This window comes from Scomber scombrus, chromosome 7 (genome assembly GCF_963691925.1).
Source record: "Scomber scombrus chromosome 7, fScoSco1.1, whole genome shotgun sequence".
Classification (NCBI taxonomy): domain Eukaryota; kingdom Metazoa; phylum Chordata; class Actinopteri; order Scombriformes; family Scombridae; genus Scomber; species Scomber scombrus.
This window is the reverse complement of record NC_084976.1, coordinates 11,189,220-11,201,461: the sequence shown is the minus strand read 5'-3', so window position 1 is coordinate 11,201,461 and position 12,242 is coordinate 11,189,220. Positions and strand designations below refer to the sequence as shown.

The 12,242-nt window shown below is 42.0% G+C and overlaps 1 protein-coding gene across 1 annotated transcript in view; it reads left to right on the top strand.

Annotated features, from left to right (window-relative positions):
- The window catches only part of triob (trio Rho guanine nucleotide exchange factor b), a 69,308-nt gene that overhangs the window by 52,825 nt on the left and 4,241 nt on the right, over positions 1 to 12,242 (top strand). The window contains exons 37-50 of the mRNA XM_062422435.1: positions 5,338 to 5,624; positions 5,741 to 5,911; positions 7,238 to 7,333; positions 7,751 to 7,899; positions 8,080 to 8,146; positions 8,255 to 8,358; positions 8,471 to 8,540; positions 8,680 to 8,769; positions 8,926 to 9,018; positions 9,120 to 9,170; positions 9,318 to 9,395; positions 9,668 to 9,859; positions 10,067 to 10,244; positions 10,474 to 11,384. Of these exons, the coding sequence (XP_062278419.1) occupies positions 5,338 to 5,624; positions 5,741 to 5,911; positions 7,238 to 7,333; positions 7,751 to 7,899; positions 8,080 to 8,146; positions 8,255 to 8,358; positions 8,471 to 8,540; positions 8,680 to 8,769; positions 8,926 to 9,018; positions 9,120 to 9,170; positions 9,318 to 9,395; positions 9,668 to 9,859; positions 10,067 to 10,244; positions 10,474 to 11,384 (2,537 nt within the window). The remainder of the gene's footprint in view (positions 1 to 5,337; positions 5,625 to 5,740; positions 5,912 to 7,237; positions 7,334 to 7,750; positions 7,900 to 8,079; positions 8,147 to 8,254; positions 8,359 to 8,470; positions 8,541 to 8,679; positions 8,770 to 8,925; positions 9,019 to 9,119; positions 9,171 to 9,317; positions 9,396 to 9,667; positions 9,860 to 10,066; positions 10,245 to 10,473; positions 11,385 to 12,242) is intronic.

The window sequence follows — 12,242 nt, the reverse complement described above, 5'->3', positions numbered from 1 at the left end:
GATGAAATATTAAATCTACTTAAAATCACACTGACAAGATTATATCTTCATGCTTGTCTATATGTGGGGTCAGACTGGTGCAACACAGATGGGCACAGGGTATTACTATGGACCTCAGGGAGAAAGAATGAGGTCGAATAGAAGTGAAAAATCACAAGCATCTTAAATGTTGCCCCTTTTCTGTTGAATGTATTCAGAGTTCTTTAAGTTCTCTAATAATAAAGCACCAAACACTAAAATATCAGAATAGTTTTCCCAGAGCAGGTGGTCTCTCAACTCCCTATCTCCACTGTCCCATCCCAACTCCACACCCTTCCTAATTGTGGCTGTTGGTGGCAAGCCCTCTTTAGCATTGTCGACATTTTTACAGATCATCCAACCAAACCCCCTTTGCACCTACGCCCCTGAAAGCACGTCTCCAACCGCACCGACTGATGTGTGTGTCTGTGTTTTTGTGTCCCATCTCCTGGAGAAGATAAGACCACACAAAAGATGCTCCCCCGGTGACACCTCTGGAATCCCAGGCATGCTTCTACGGAGCTGCTGTGACTTTCGGGATCACTCCAGTTGTACCACAGCCCCTCCCCTCCCTCCTATTCTGAGACACGGGCACACACGTAAAGTTGTAAATCAAGCATGTTCTTTGCTGTAGCATGAATGAGAAGTGACTGAATTATGATAGCGGGACGGCAGCTTGTGGATAAATTAGCATCCGAAGATGCTGTAGAGAGTATCTGGTGGACTCTTGATCTGACTCTTCTCAGGGATATCGGCTCACAGAGTTAAACAGAGGAGATGTTATTAAAAGGTCAAACAGAGATCTAATTTGCCTTTGCATGTTGAGTATCTTTGACTATTTTGTGTTTAAGCAGAATGGAAGACATAGATGTTTGAATGTCTGTAAATACAGTAGATTTATGCTTTGCATGTACTGTGTGTCTGCGCATTTACTATATATGCACACACATATGTACGTTGTCTATCAAACCAGAGTACACATAGAGATTTGCATGTATATGGCTCTAGTGGTTATCCCAGCCACCTCAGTATTTTGGAAGCTGATGAGTCTACTAATGAGTCTGCTGATGAATTAAGCTAGAATAGAACAAGATGCCTTTGATCCAAAATTGCGCCAGAGACAGAGACGCCAGTTTACTAATTGAGTCAAGATAATCATTTTAGAGAAGATTAACAAGCTAATTACTACACATTTTAATGCCAGCTGTAGGAAAACTAGAGATTCCAGTACGAACTTACATCAATTATGTTGATTGAAGATAAAGATGAGATAAGTATGGTGATAGCTACTGTAGAAGCACACAGGAAATACTTACATGTGCTAATAGGTTGTTGCTACGGTAAGTTAAGTCTCTTGTGGGCTTGGTGGAAATGGATAGCACTTCTTTTTTTATTCTGGTGCCTGTCTACCAATGTAAAACCTCTCATGTCATAATTGTTTTTATGTTTGGGGATTTTGTAGTGGTTATTACACAAGTTTACCAGACGAGAGGACCGTTATCATTCCTATTTGCCACCTTTGTTTGGCCCCAGAATTTGAGATAGCTGTCATGTGTAATATCTCTCACTCTACACAGCATTGACAAAATGGATAAACATCTTCAAGTCTAGCAGTTTTAAATCACTTTAATCGTATCAAACAGTGTGGCTTATTCTTGCGACTCAGCCAAAAACCACTAATATAAAAATAATGATTACATGAGGAGGATGTTTCTTAGCTATAGTAATGTCTGCAGACAAGTTATGTGTCCCCCATTTTTGTTTCCCATGAGGGAGAGTCTGACCAGCTGTTCCTGAGGTGTCTTCACAATTAAAGACACCCTGCAGGGCAAAGGGCAAAGGTCATACCCTGTGTGTGTGTGTGTGTGTGTGTGTGTGTGTGTGTGTGTGTGTGTGTGTGTGTGTGTGTGTGTGTGTGTGTGTGTGTGTGTGTGTGGGTGTCTTTAGGGTTATTTTTCACCTAGGAGGAATGTGTCGAGGCTACTGACCCAATGTTTCACCCATTTACACCCCTGATCGCACGACCTCTTCAGACTTATGGGAGCATGTAGATGCCTCTAAATGCTTATCTATCTGTTAAAGGTTCAACATTTTAGTCATGATGCATAAAGGACAAGTGGTAGATTTCTTTATTATGTTTTTAAGCCAAAATCACTGCATTATCTAATTATTACTGAAGATATATTTTACATTCATGCACTGTTTATTAACATATAAACTTTAATATTGGTATCTTATGGAAGTAGCATTCCCTCACAATACTGCAAAGACAATTTCATCAGTTTCATAGTTTGACTGAATTTAAACACATTTAAAAAATAAATGTTATCTCACTTGATACACAATTGGTGTGAACTGACAGTGTAAAATACTTGTCTGCCAAAATCGTCCTACAGTCTCCAACATTATAGCTGTGACGTATTTGCCAAAAGCACAACTACTTGTGCAGTTGTGACCTCGGCATGTCTGCAGGCAGCACGGTCTGTTTGCTCTGCATGAGAAGTCCTAATTCCTGTGTCTGATTCCTTTTTTTAAAGAACAGGTTTCTACTTAAGTGTTACATTATGTAGGTGTTCACTGTAGGTCATCATTGTCAGCTACAGTATAATAAAAGAACATCCAGAAAGGGGTCTTGCATCCATTTGACAGTAACAGTCTTGTGTGAAGCTGATAAGTTCACTTACATTGACAATTGAAATGTGTGAACTATACTTTCTGCTTTTAGTATGAATGGATAATTTGTATGACTTTGATAATGATTTATTATCTATTGCATTAAAAGTACACAAAACTCATAAAGGAAGGTTTTGATAGCCCTTAAAGGCTAACAATAGGAAAGCAAAGGTATTCTGAGTCATGAGAGTTACAGCCTTAAATAGGCTCCATGATTGTATCCATGACTAAAACATTCCAGGCCAGCATCGTAATAAGCAGTTGTGACTCTGGTTTTCATTTATTACTGCAGGGGAGATTGGAGAGGCAGGTAAATCACACTGCTTCCCTAAAATCTATAGTTAAGTCTGTGGTGGCATGTAAACATGTGTGCCAAAGAAAGGATTATTATCTTCTATCAAGTTGCCCTCAAGCAAGAGAAACAACCCCCCCACACACACACCACCTATTGACTTTATGAAGACCCCTAGGGTGGAATTTATAGATCTTTCGAGCAGTTCAAGCTTCCCCTTCTCTGGAAGATGCAAAAGTATCCGTGTGACTTTGTCTTTAGTAGAAAATAAATTGCAGTATGAAAACAGGATAAAGAGATTCATGCCTCAATTTACTCACGCTGATGTTCACCTTACTGCTGGTTAAGAAAATCTTGCACGAGGCATCTGAGGATTACTTCTTCTACACATTATTTGCACTCTATGCATTGCCTCTGTGCACTGTCCGTTGGCACCTTTGTCCTATTGGACTCAAACTTAGCTTTATGACACTTAATCATATTTGTTTTCTCCTGACTAGATCCCTGCTTGTGTTGTATAAACCCTCAGATGTACGTCACTTTGGATAGAAGAGTCTGAAACTGTAAACTGTAGATTGTATTGCAATGAAAGATCATGACCATCATCGTTACATAACCTGGGCTTTGTCAGAGTGAGCTGGTGAGAGGAGTCTTGACAGAAAAATGACTTTAGAGTCTTAACGGTGCGTGATGTGGGTGATGCTTGTTATTCTGGGAGCTGTGCTTTGTTCCCTTGCATGCGATGTGAGAACACATGCTTCGTATCAGCAGAGCGCAGTAAAAATAAGTCTCCCAGAGGCTGAATGACTGACACACACGTTCACATGCAGATGCATTCATTCAGGAATAGGCATGTACACACTCAACAGTTTGGGTCTATGCAAAGTGTCCAATGAGCGGAGGCAGAATTTCCACACCTGCCATTCATGACAGCCATGCAGCCATGTCACGTTGTTTAATCTCTCGCAGCTGCATCTTTTTAAAGCTGAATAATATGGAGGCTTTAACATTTTACTCACCAATCAACCAACAAAGTATCCTCATATGTGGGTAATTTAGTCTTGTATTCAGACATAAATTAGCCTAAAAAAATCTCATTTCATCCATTTTCTACATTTTGCATCAAAGGTCAACAACATGATGTGATGAAAACAATACAAAGCAGAAGGATGTAGGAGCGTAGGATGAGCATTGTCCTTAAGTCAACTTCAGCCCCCATACTGATGCACTTGTTTTGCAGTTAAATCCACCCTGGAAGTCATGTGCTGCTCTGCACAATGAGAACATTGTCACTTGAGTCTCTCTGTGCTAAGAGTTTTCTGATTAACTAGCTTCACCTTTAAATGATAGAAAACACCAACTTAGAAAATCTGAGAACTGTATCAATGAAATGCATCTCAGCAGGATTTTTGGTTGATACTGAGATACTTTTCTCATCCTTGAGTGATAGGTAGAGTTCTTCATGATATCTATGTCGTTTTTTTTAAATTCTGGTCCTCTAGAAACATGCTGATCCTTTGTGTTGAACTATGAGGTCTCAAAGGTAACTCAAAGGTCTTCGCCAGGAAATGCTGTGTGGTGTTAGAGTTGAGATCATTCAGAAACAATGGAGCAGACAAGAGGTTGGAATAAAGGCAGAAAGCAAGAAGGAAAGGAGTGAATGAGCAGACAGGTGAGTCAGACAGGTGGATGTATCAGTGAAGTCTGAGCCTCGAGCATCCCTTTATCCTGTATTCTTTTCTTATTGCTCCATTTCTAGTCAAAGAAGAGATCTCCTCCTACAGGTTCCCCAAGGAGCCGTCATAGCTCTGAGGGGGAGGCCAGCATGCCTACTGCACATAACACTTAAAACCCTGTGTAAACAAACAAAACCATACAGAACTTTATCATATCTTCTCCTAAGTATATGCAAACTCACATATGCCTAAAAATGTTGTTTAAAGTTTAAATACTCTTTACAGGCAAAAACTACGGGCAGAGTTGAACATATAAATGCATTTGATTACAGAAAGAATAATCTGAATAATTGCTGACAATATAAGTTGTCTATTTTTGACTACATATATTAGATTGAAATGAACAAACTGTCATATTTCGCAGTTCTTAATTGAACAGACTTCAAACTATAGGACTGTTTTACTTCTGTGTTTACCAGACAACATTATTCACATCGATTAGTTGTTGTCTGGTGTTAGTCCCTGAATTAGAACAGCTGTCAATAAATATAGACTAATAACAAATTCCAATCTTGCATTTTGATTGATGGTGAGATGATGCTTTTGTTTTTATTTGGATTGCAATATGTGCCTCAATAAAGTAGTTGAGTTAATTATTTTCTCTCCTTCATCTTTTAGATACCTTGTCTGTATCCAGTAATGACGCCCTGCAGCCAGGCTCCAGCCAAACCCTGGGTCCTCACAGCTCACCAGGTCCCAAACGTCCAGGAAACACCTTAAGGAAGTGGCTGACCAGCCCCGTACGGCGGCTCAGCTCTGGCAAAGCTGACGGCCACGTCAAGAAGCTCGCCCACAAGCACAAGAAGAACCGTGACGGCACTAGGAAGAACATGGAGGCAATGGCCGGCTCGCAGAAGGACTCTGACGACAGTGCTGCCACACCACAGGATGAGACACTGGAGGAAGTAAGAACAGATAAAGCAGCACAATGCTGTTAGTCTGTCAGAACATTCATAAACCCAGTTGTGGTTCAGACCTGCTAGCTGACAATCATTATTCTCTTCTTTTCTTTTTTTTCCAGCGTATGCGTAATGAGGGGCTGAGCAGTGGTACCTTGTCCAAGTCTTCCTCATCAGGCATGCAGAGCTGCGGGGAGGAGGAAGGAGAGGAAGGGGCTGATGCCGTCCCTCTACCTCCCCCTATGGCCATCCAGCAGCACAGCCTGCTGCAGCCTGACTCCCAAGATGACAAGGTGGGTCAATGTGGATACTTAATCATACCGTCCATACAAAGAATACCACCCAAGATAAACAAGGGTTCTGTTCGTCATTTAAGCTTAAAAAGATGAAAACAGCTGTTTGTGCTTTTGTCTTTTATTTTATATGAGCCTCAGATACACACAGATATTATGTACATGAATTGGAAGAAGGGTTACATGTGCATAAATATAAGACATTAGGGGAAACACAAAGTAAATTGCACTTACAAATAAAACTGAAATTACTGTATAACTGTATCTTCAGAGAAAGATGCTCACTGAAGATGTTTAACTTTTAAACTTGGATGTTTGTGGGAAAGATTTCCATTTTTCATGCTTTTACAAACTGGTTCATTTCTTCAATAATTTACCCACATGAATGAGTCAGACAGATGTTTTGTTGCTTGTTGTCTTTGCTCAGTTCCACATAGAGCTGTAAATATCACTTTTCAACCACACAGAGCTAACTCTAAGAAAAACAGCTGAATTTTTCCTTTGGCACTAATTTTTTTTTTCTTTTCTCTTCTTATTTTCTTGATCGTGCACGTTCCTTTCTTCAGCATTATGTTGATTTCTGTTCTGCCTCTCTTCTCTCCCAGTTTCCCTATCTCTCCATGTAACACCACTTCTTCATCTCCACTTTGGCTCCTTCTTTATTTAACTTTCTTGTCACCTTCTCCATTTCTGTCTCTCACCAACTAAATGTCATTCCCTTGGAGTGTAATGATTCTATCGTTGCTGAACTGAATACTCCATTCACTTGTTTCTGCAGTAGTGATGTGTTTGTGGGACAAAATAGTGTATCCCCAATAAGTCTGGTTGCGTATAGGGGATCCTTTTTAAAATTTTGCCTGCCACCATGCCTCAAACTGGGCTCTGTTTCAGAGGCAAGCTTTCTCTCTGATGGAGTATTAAGCAACACTGTTTGCTGTATATAAGTTGTTTGACCAATCATAGTGCCAGTGCTCGAACAGCAGTCCAATCCCAGAGCTTACCCTTGACCTAAACCTACCTCATAACCCCTGTTTCCCTCTGAGACCAGCCTGTGATTGGCTCCAACTTGGCCCCCAATTAACCCTTTTATTAGGGAGATCACACCCACCAAGTCCTTATTTGGACATGTGGAGTATCGGGGTCCAATCTCAACAATGGTGAGCCTGATCACATACACAGTATATTCCTTCGAGTCTGTATGACTCCTGCATGCATGCAGCACTCCTGAGTTTTACATTTGTTGTAGCACATTGACTGACATAAATATGGTTTTGCACCTTAACCTTTAACTTTCTGTCTCTTGTTTGTTTGCTCTCTCTTTTTCAGTCTGCATCCCGTCTGTCCGCTCGTCCCAGCAGTTCAGAGACACCCAGTGCTGCTGAACTGGTCAGTGCCATTGAGGAGCTCGTGAAGAGCAAGATGGTGAGATAGAAATCATAAAGAAAAAACTCACAAGTACATGCAAACGTGGCACATTTCTGTATGCAGAACAATTGTGATAGATGCACATACAGGCACACACACTTTTCTCTGGTGTTGTTGACAAAGAATGGCATCTTGGTCATCTGTCAGGACTGTGACTCACTATGCCAGCTGTCCTCTGTTCCAACAAATGGGCATCAAACTCCGGCCAGTATCCCAACACACACATGCCCAATGGCCTACATACAGAAACATACCAAACTAAAAGCAGTATGGTTTCTCTAGTACTGTAAATACTCTGCAAGCCTCTTTCAGCTCTTTTATGTGTGCCATTATCTTTTTCTTCTGCCTCTTCATCCCTCCGTTTCTCCCTTGTGTGCTCCTTCTCTCGATCTTCCCCAACCTCCCCTCCTTCAGTCACTGGAGGATCGTCCCAGTTCTCTGTCAGTGGAGCAGGGCGACAGCAGCTCTCCTTCCCTCAACCCCTCCGACAACTCCCTCCTCTCTTCCTCCTCACCCATCGACGAGTTGGACGAGCACAAGTCTGGCTTCTTCAAAAGACGACAGTGAGTTACAAGCCTGCGTTTTGTTAAGTGTTTTGATAAACAAAAGCTACTTGAGTTCAATCTGTTAATTATGCTGGTCTTCAGTTTGTGTGCTTATATGGAAGATTTCTGAAGTTCATCCACAGCTGAGTGCATTACATTTGTATTACACAGTGACAATTTCTGTTTTCTGTCTCACAGTTATGTGCTGCTGGAGCTGGTGGAGACCGAGAGAGACTATGTCAGAGACCTGGGATCAGTGGTGGAGGTATTGAAGGAATTAATTACAACATATAAAATATCTGAATACCAGCTTTCAGAGATTGGTTGGTCTTTGCTTTATGTTTTACAAATGAGTTGACTTTCCTCCTCTCAGGGTTACATGAGCCGTATGAAAGAGGAAGGAGTTCCGGATGACATGAGAGGAAAAGACAAGATTGTCTTCGGAAACATCCATCAGATCTATGACTGGCACAAAGAGTACGTCTTTTTCAGTTCACTTGCCCTACACAATCTAAAAGTTTATTATCTGCCCGAATGTCAAGAAATACAACATTACAAATAATGTGTTTCTCTCTTGACTGCTCCACAGTTTTTTCCTGGGTGAGCTTGAGAAGTGTTTGGAGGATCCTGACAGACTGGCTTCTTTATTCGTCAAACAGGCGAGCTATTCACGTTTGCTTTACATTCTGGTTTTGTGTTACATGTGCTCATTGTAAGAATATGAAATGCATATTCATATGTGATATGTCTTCTCACTTCTAAAAGCTATCTGTGTTTCTGGCTTTGCTCTAACTGCAGGAGCGGAGGCTACACATGTACATCGTGTACTGCCAGAACAAGCCTAAATCTGAGCACATTGTGTCAGAGTACATTGACACTTACTTTGAAGTAAGATATTTAAGTCATTTTGCATAATTTTACATGTACTGCACCAAATCTACAGAAAATGTTCTCATTTGTTAAATATGTCAGCAGATTATCCATGTTGTATTGGCAATGTGATTAGTCACTCTTAGAGACGATAACTTTCCTATCTTTGACCAGGACCTTAAGCAACGACTGGGCCACAGGTTGCAGATCACTGACCTTCTCATCAAACCTGTCCAGCGCATAATGAAGTACCAGCTACTACTGAAGGTAAATTCACCACAATGGTTATTACTCTGCAGGCAGCACTCAGGCTAAGGAAAAATGTTCACACAAGCGGTGTCTCTAAATATTTTTTAACTGTGTCACAGGACCTTCACAAAATGTCTAAGAAGGCTGGAATGGATATAACAGAGCTGGAGGTAAGACATGCTGCTCAGATTTAGGCTCAAACACTATGCGTACGCTACTACTTGATCTTTTAAACCACACATAAATATAACTGAACTTCCCTATAATATAGTTTTACTTCCCTATTAAAGTTTGTTTACCCTCATGTTCCACTTTAGAAAGCTGTAGAGGTGATGTGTGTGGTCCCCAAGCGCTGCAATGACATGATGAATGTTGGGCGTCTTCAAGGCTTCGATGTAAGACTGCTCTTTATACTCTATATGTGTATTTTTGGATAACTTGTCTAATTTTAAGTAATGTAGTCCAGTTAAGTTTCTAAGTTTATACCCTGCAAATCAATTTCAAATTTTAGTCAACTGCCACTAGGTGTCAGTGTGCACCCATGTTTTTCACAGATATGTTAGAAGTACTGGAACTAGTTTGTTTGCTTCTTCTCTGCTTTATTAGGATCATACTTTCCACCACTGTCATCTTATTTCCTTCCTCTCTGCTCTCCCTCTTTCTTTAGGGTAAAATTGTAGCCCAGGGCAGATTGCTCCTCCAAGACACCTTCATGGTTTCAGACCAGGATGGAGGACTTCTGTCCAGAATGAAAGAAAGGAGAGTCTTCCTGTTTGAGCAGATTGTTATATTCAGTGAGCCCCTGGACAAAAAGAAGGGCTTCTCTACTCCTGGCTACCTCTTCAAAAACAGCATTAAGGTTAGTGTCGCTCAGTAAAATAGCATAAAAATACCCTTAGAGCAAAATGTCTTCCCTGCACAATTCCCAACATCAAGAAGCCATTGTCAAGTTCATTGTACGAATGTTAACATCTCCATCTTTGTCATTGTCATTGTTGTTACCATATTTATCCCCACCACTCTTTTTCTTCCTCTCTCTTCCTCTGTTCCTGTCTCATCACTTCAGGTGAGCTGGTTGGGTCTAGAAGAAAATGCAGAAGACCCCTGCAAGTTCACACTGACTTCCAGATCATCAAGTGGCAATGTGGAGAGGTACACCCTCCATTCAGCAAGCCCTGGAGTCAGTCAAGTCTGGCTCCACCAGGTCAGCCAGATACTAGAGAACCAGCGCAATTTCCTCAATGGTAAGAGTTGTGTTTATTACTGTGTACATAATATTACAATCCTCTTTCAAAATTATGTTGGTGCAGTACACATAGAAAATGTTAGAAACCAGTTAGCCTGGTAGTTCTGTTATTCAAAATGTACTCAAGTGAGAATTATTTTTGAGTTTTCAGGATTTTTCTTTAATTTTTTAATTAACATGAGTGAAATATTGAATCTGAAAACTGAACCCCTTGTCATTTTCCACAGCGCTGACATCTCCCATAGAGTATCAGAGGAACCATGTGGGTGGTAGCGGGCCCAGCGGTCCACCCAGCAGCAGCAGCAGCAGTAGTACTGGAGGCCTGCCAGGAGGCAGTAGCTCCAACAGTACCTCCAACATGGGAGGTGGAGGTGGAGGCGGAGGCTCTGGAGGATCAGGGGGAAGCTCTTCCTCTCTGTGTGGCCCTCGCTCCCGACCCTCCCGAATCCCTCAGCCATCCTCACGCCTCCCCCAGCCCGTCCACCACCACCATCCCCCAGGCCCTGAGGGGCCCGACAGATCAGCAGGTATGTGGTCACCCTGCCAACCTCAGACTCCTCAGTCCCTTCCCTCTAACCCGTATTCAGACCCCACCACAAATGGAGAGCTGTTAGCCTCAGAGGTCCCTAAAATGAGGATGCTGGATGGTCCTCATGGAAGTAACTGTAATAACAGTAACAGACCTACAGGCAGCATTGAGGCAAGTGTTAGACAGGGTCTGGGAGGATATGACGAAACACAGAAACATCAACCTGCTGGTATACCACAGATGGCTGTGGCTCCTCTGAATTTGCACCTCAAAAGCTCTCGAGTCGGAACTGTTTCCCCTCTGATTTCACCTCAATCTCCTGGAGGAGGTGGGGGAGGAGGAGGAAAGGAAGTTTTTGTCCCCACCAGCCCGGCTCATAAAGGCAACTCCTTCTGGTCTATGGTCCCGGCTGTGCCTCCCTCTCCCAACAGCCGGCCTAGTTCCTTCTCCTACCTCAGTGACAGTGGTGGTGGAGGGGACTCTTTGGGCAGAGGAAGCCATGGGACGCCCTCTCATCACCGCCACTCTACCCACAGTAAGGACTTAGACCGCATGAGCACCTGCTCCTCCACCAGCGAGCAGTCCATACACTCCACCCAGAGCAACGGGGTAAGATGCCAAATCGAGGACAAGGCCTCAGTGAAGCTACTCACCAGTCACTAACCCCGCCCTCACTGACTGGCTGTCAGTCAGTCACCTTGCCGCTGGCTCTGAGAATGGCTTGCACACGCAACGACTACTACACTGGAGATTAACAGCTATCTGAGTGCACTAACTTCACCGACAGTGTGTGTGAAAGAGAATTTTCTGGCTCTCCCAGAATATACTAACAGTGTGGATCTGATTCATAGAACAACTGTTGCTGCTTTCTTAGACTCTTTCAGCTTTTTTGTTTGCTTCTCAACTGCAGCCAATAGGCACTAACAGTCACCAAATGATTTCAGAATTTTCTCTAATTTTTTTAAAATTAATTCTCCTACAGAAATAATCAAGAATCACTGAACTTTTTTTCATGTATTGGAAGTTTTGACATTTACCTTCTTTCTCTTTTTGTCCTGTAAGCCTGTTTAGTCTAAACTTTGCCATGTTTAGCTCCACGACATCACCAACTTCTGTTTGCTTCACTTCAGCCAGCTCTGTTTGTCTGCAGACTGATAGAGTGCCTTCTGTATTTTTTCTCGGGAATCTTTTTTATTTGCCTGTCCTCTGTAACACAAACTTCCTTATTACGGTGTCTATGACCTTGGGATCCTAACATTTGCTTCACGACTTCTCAGAACTTAACATCTGTCTTACATAATTACTTGTCAGTCATCACTGTAGACCTACGTATATGACAGCTTTCATCATACCTCTGCAAGATAAAAAAGCAATTTGCAATGCTTCCTCTGATGCATGTTTCAAGCATATTAGCAAGGTTATTTGTGTGTTTTTCTGACAATCAAATCAAGCATTTGATTGGTGTGA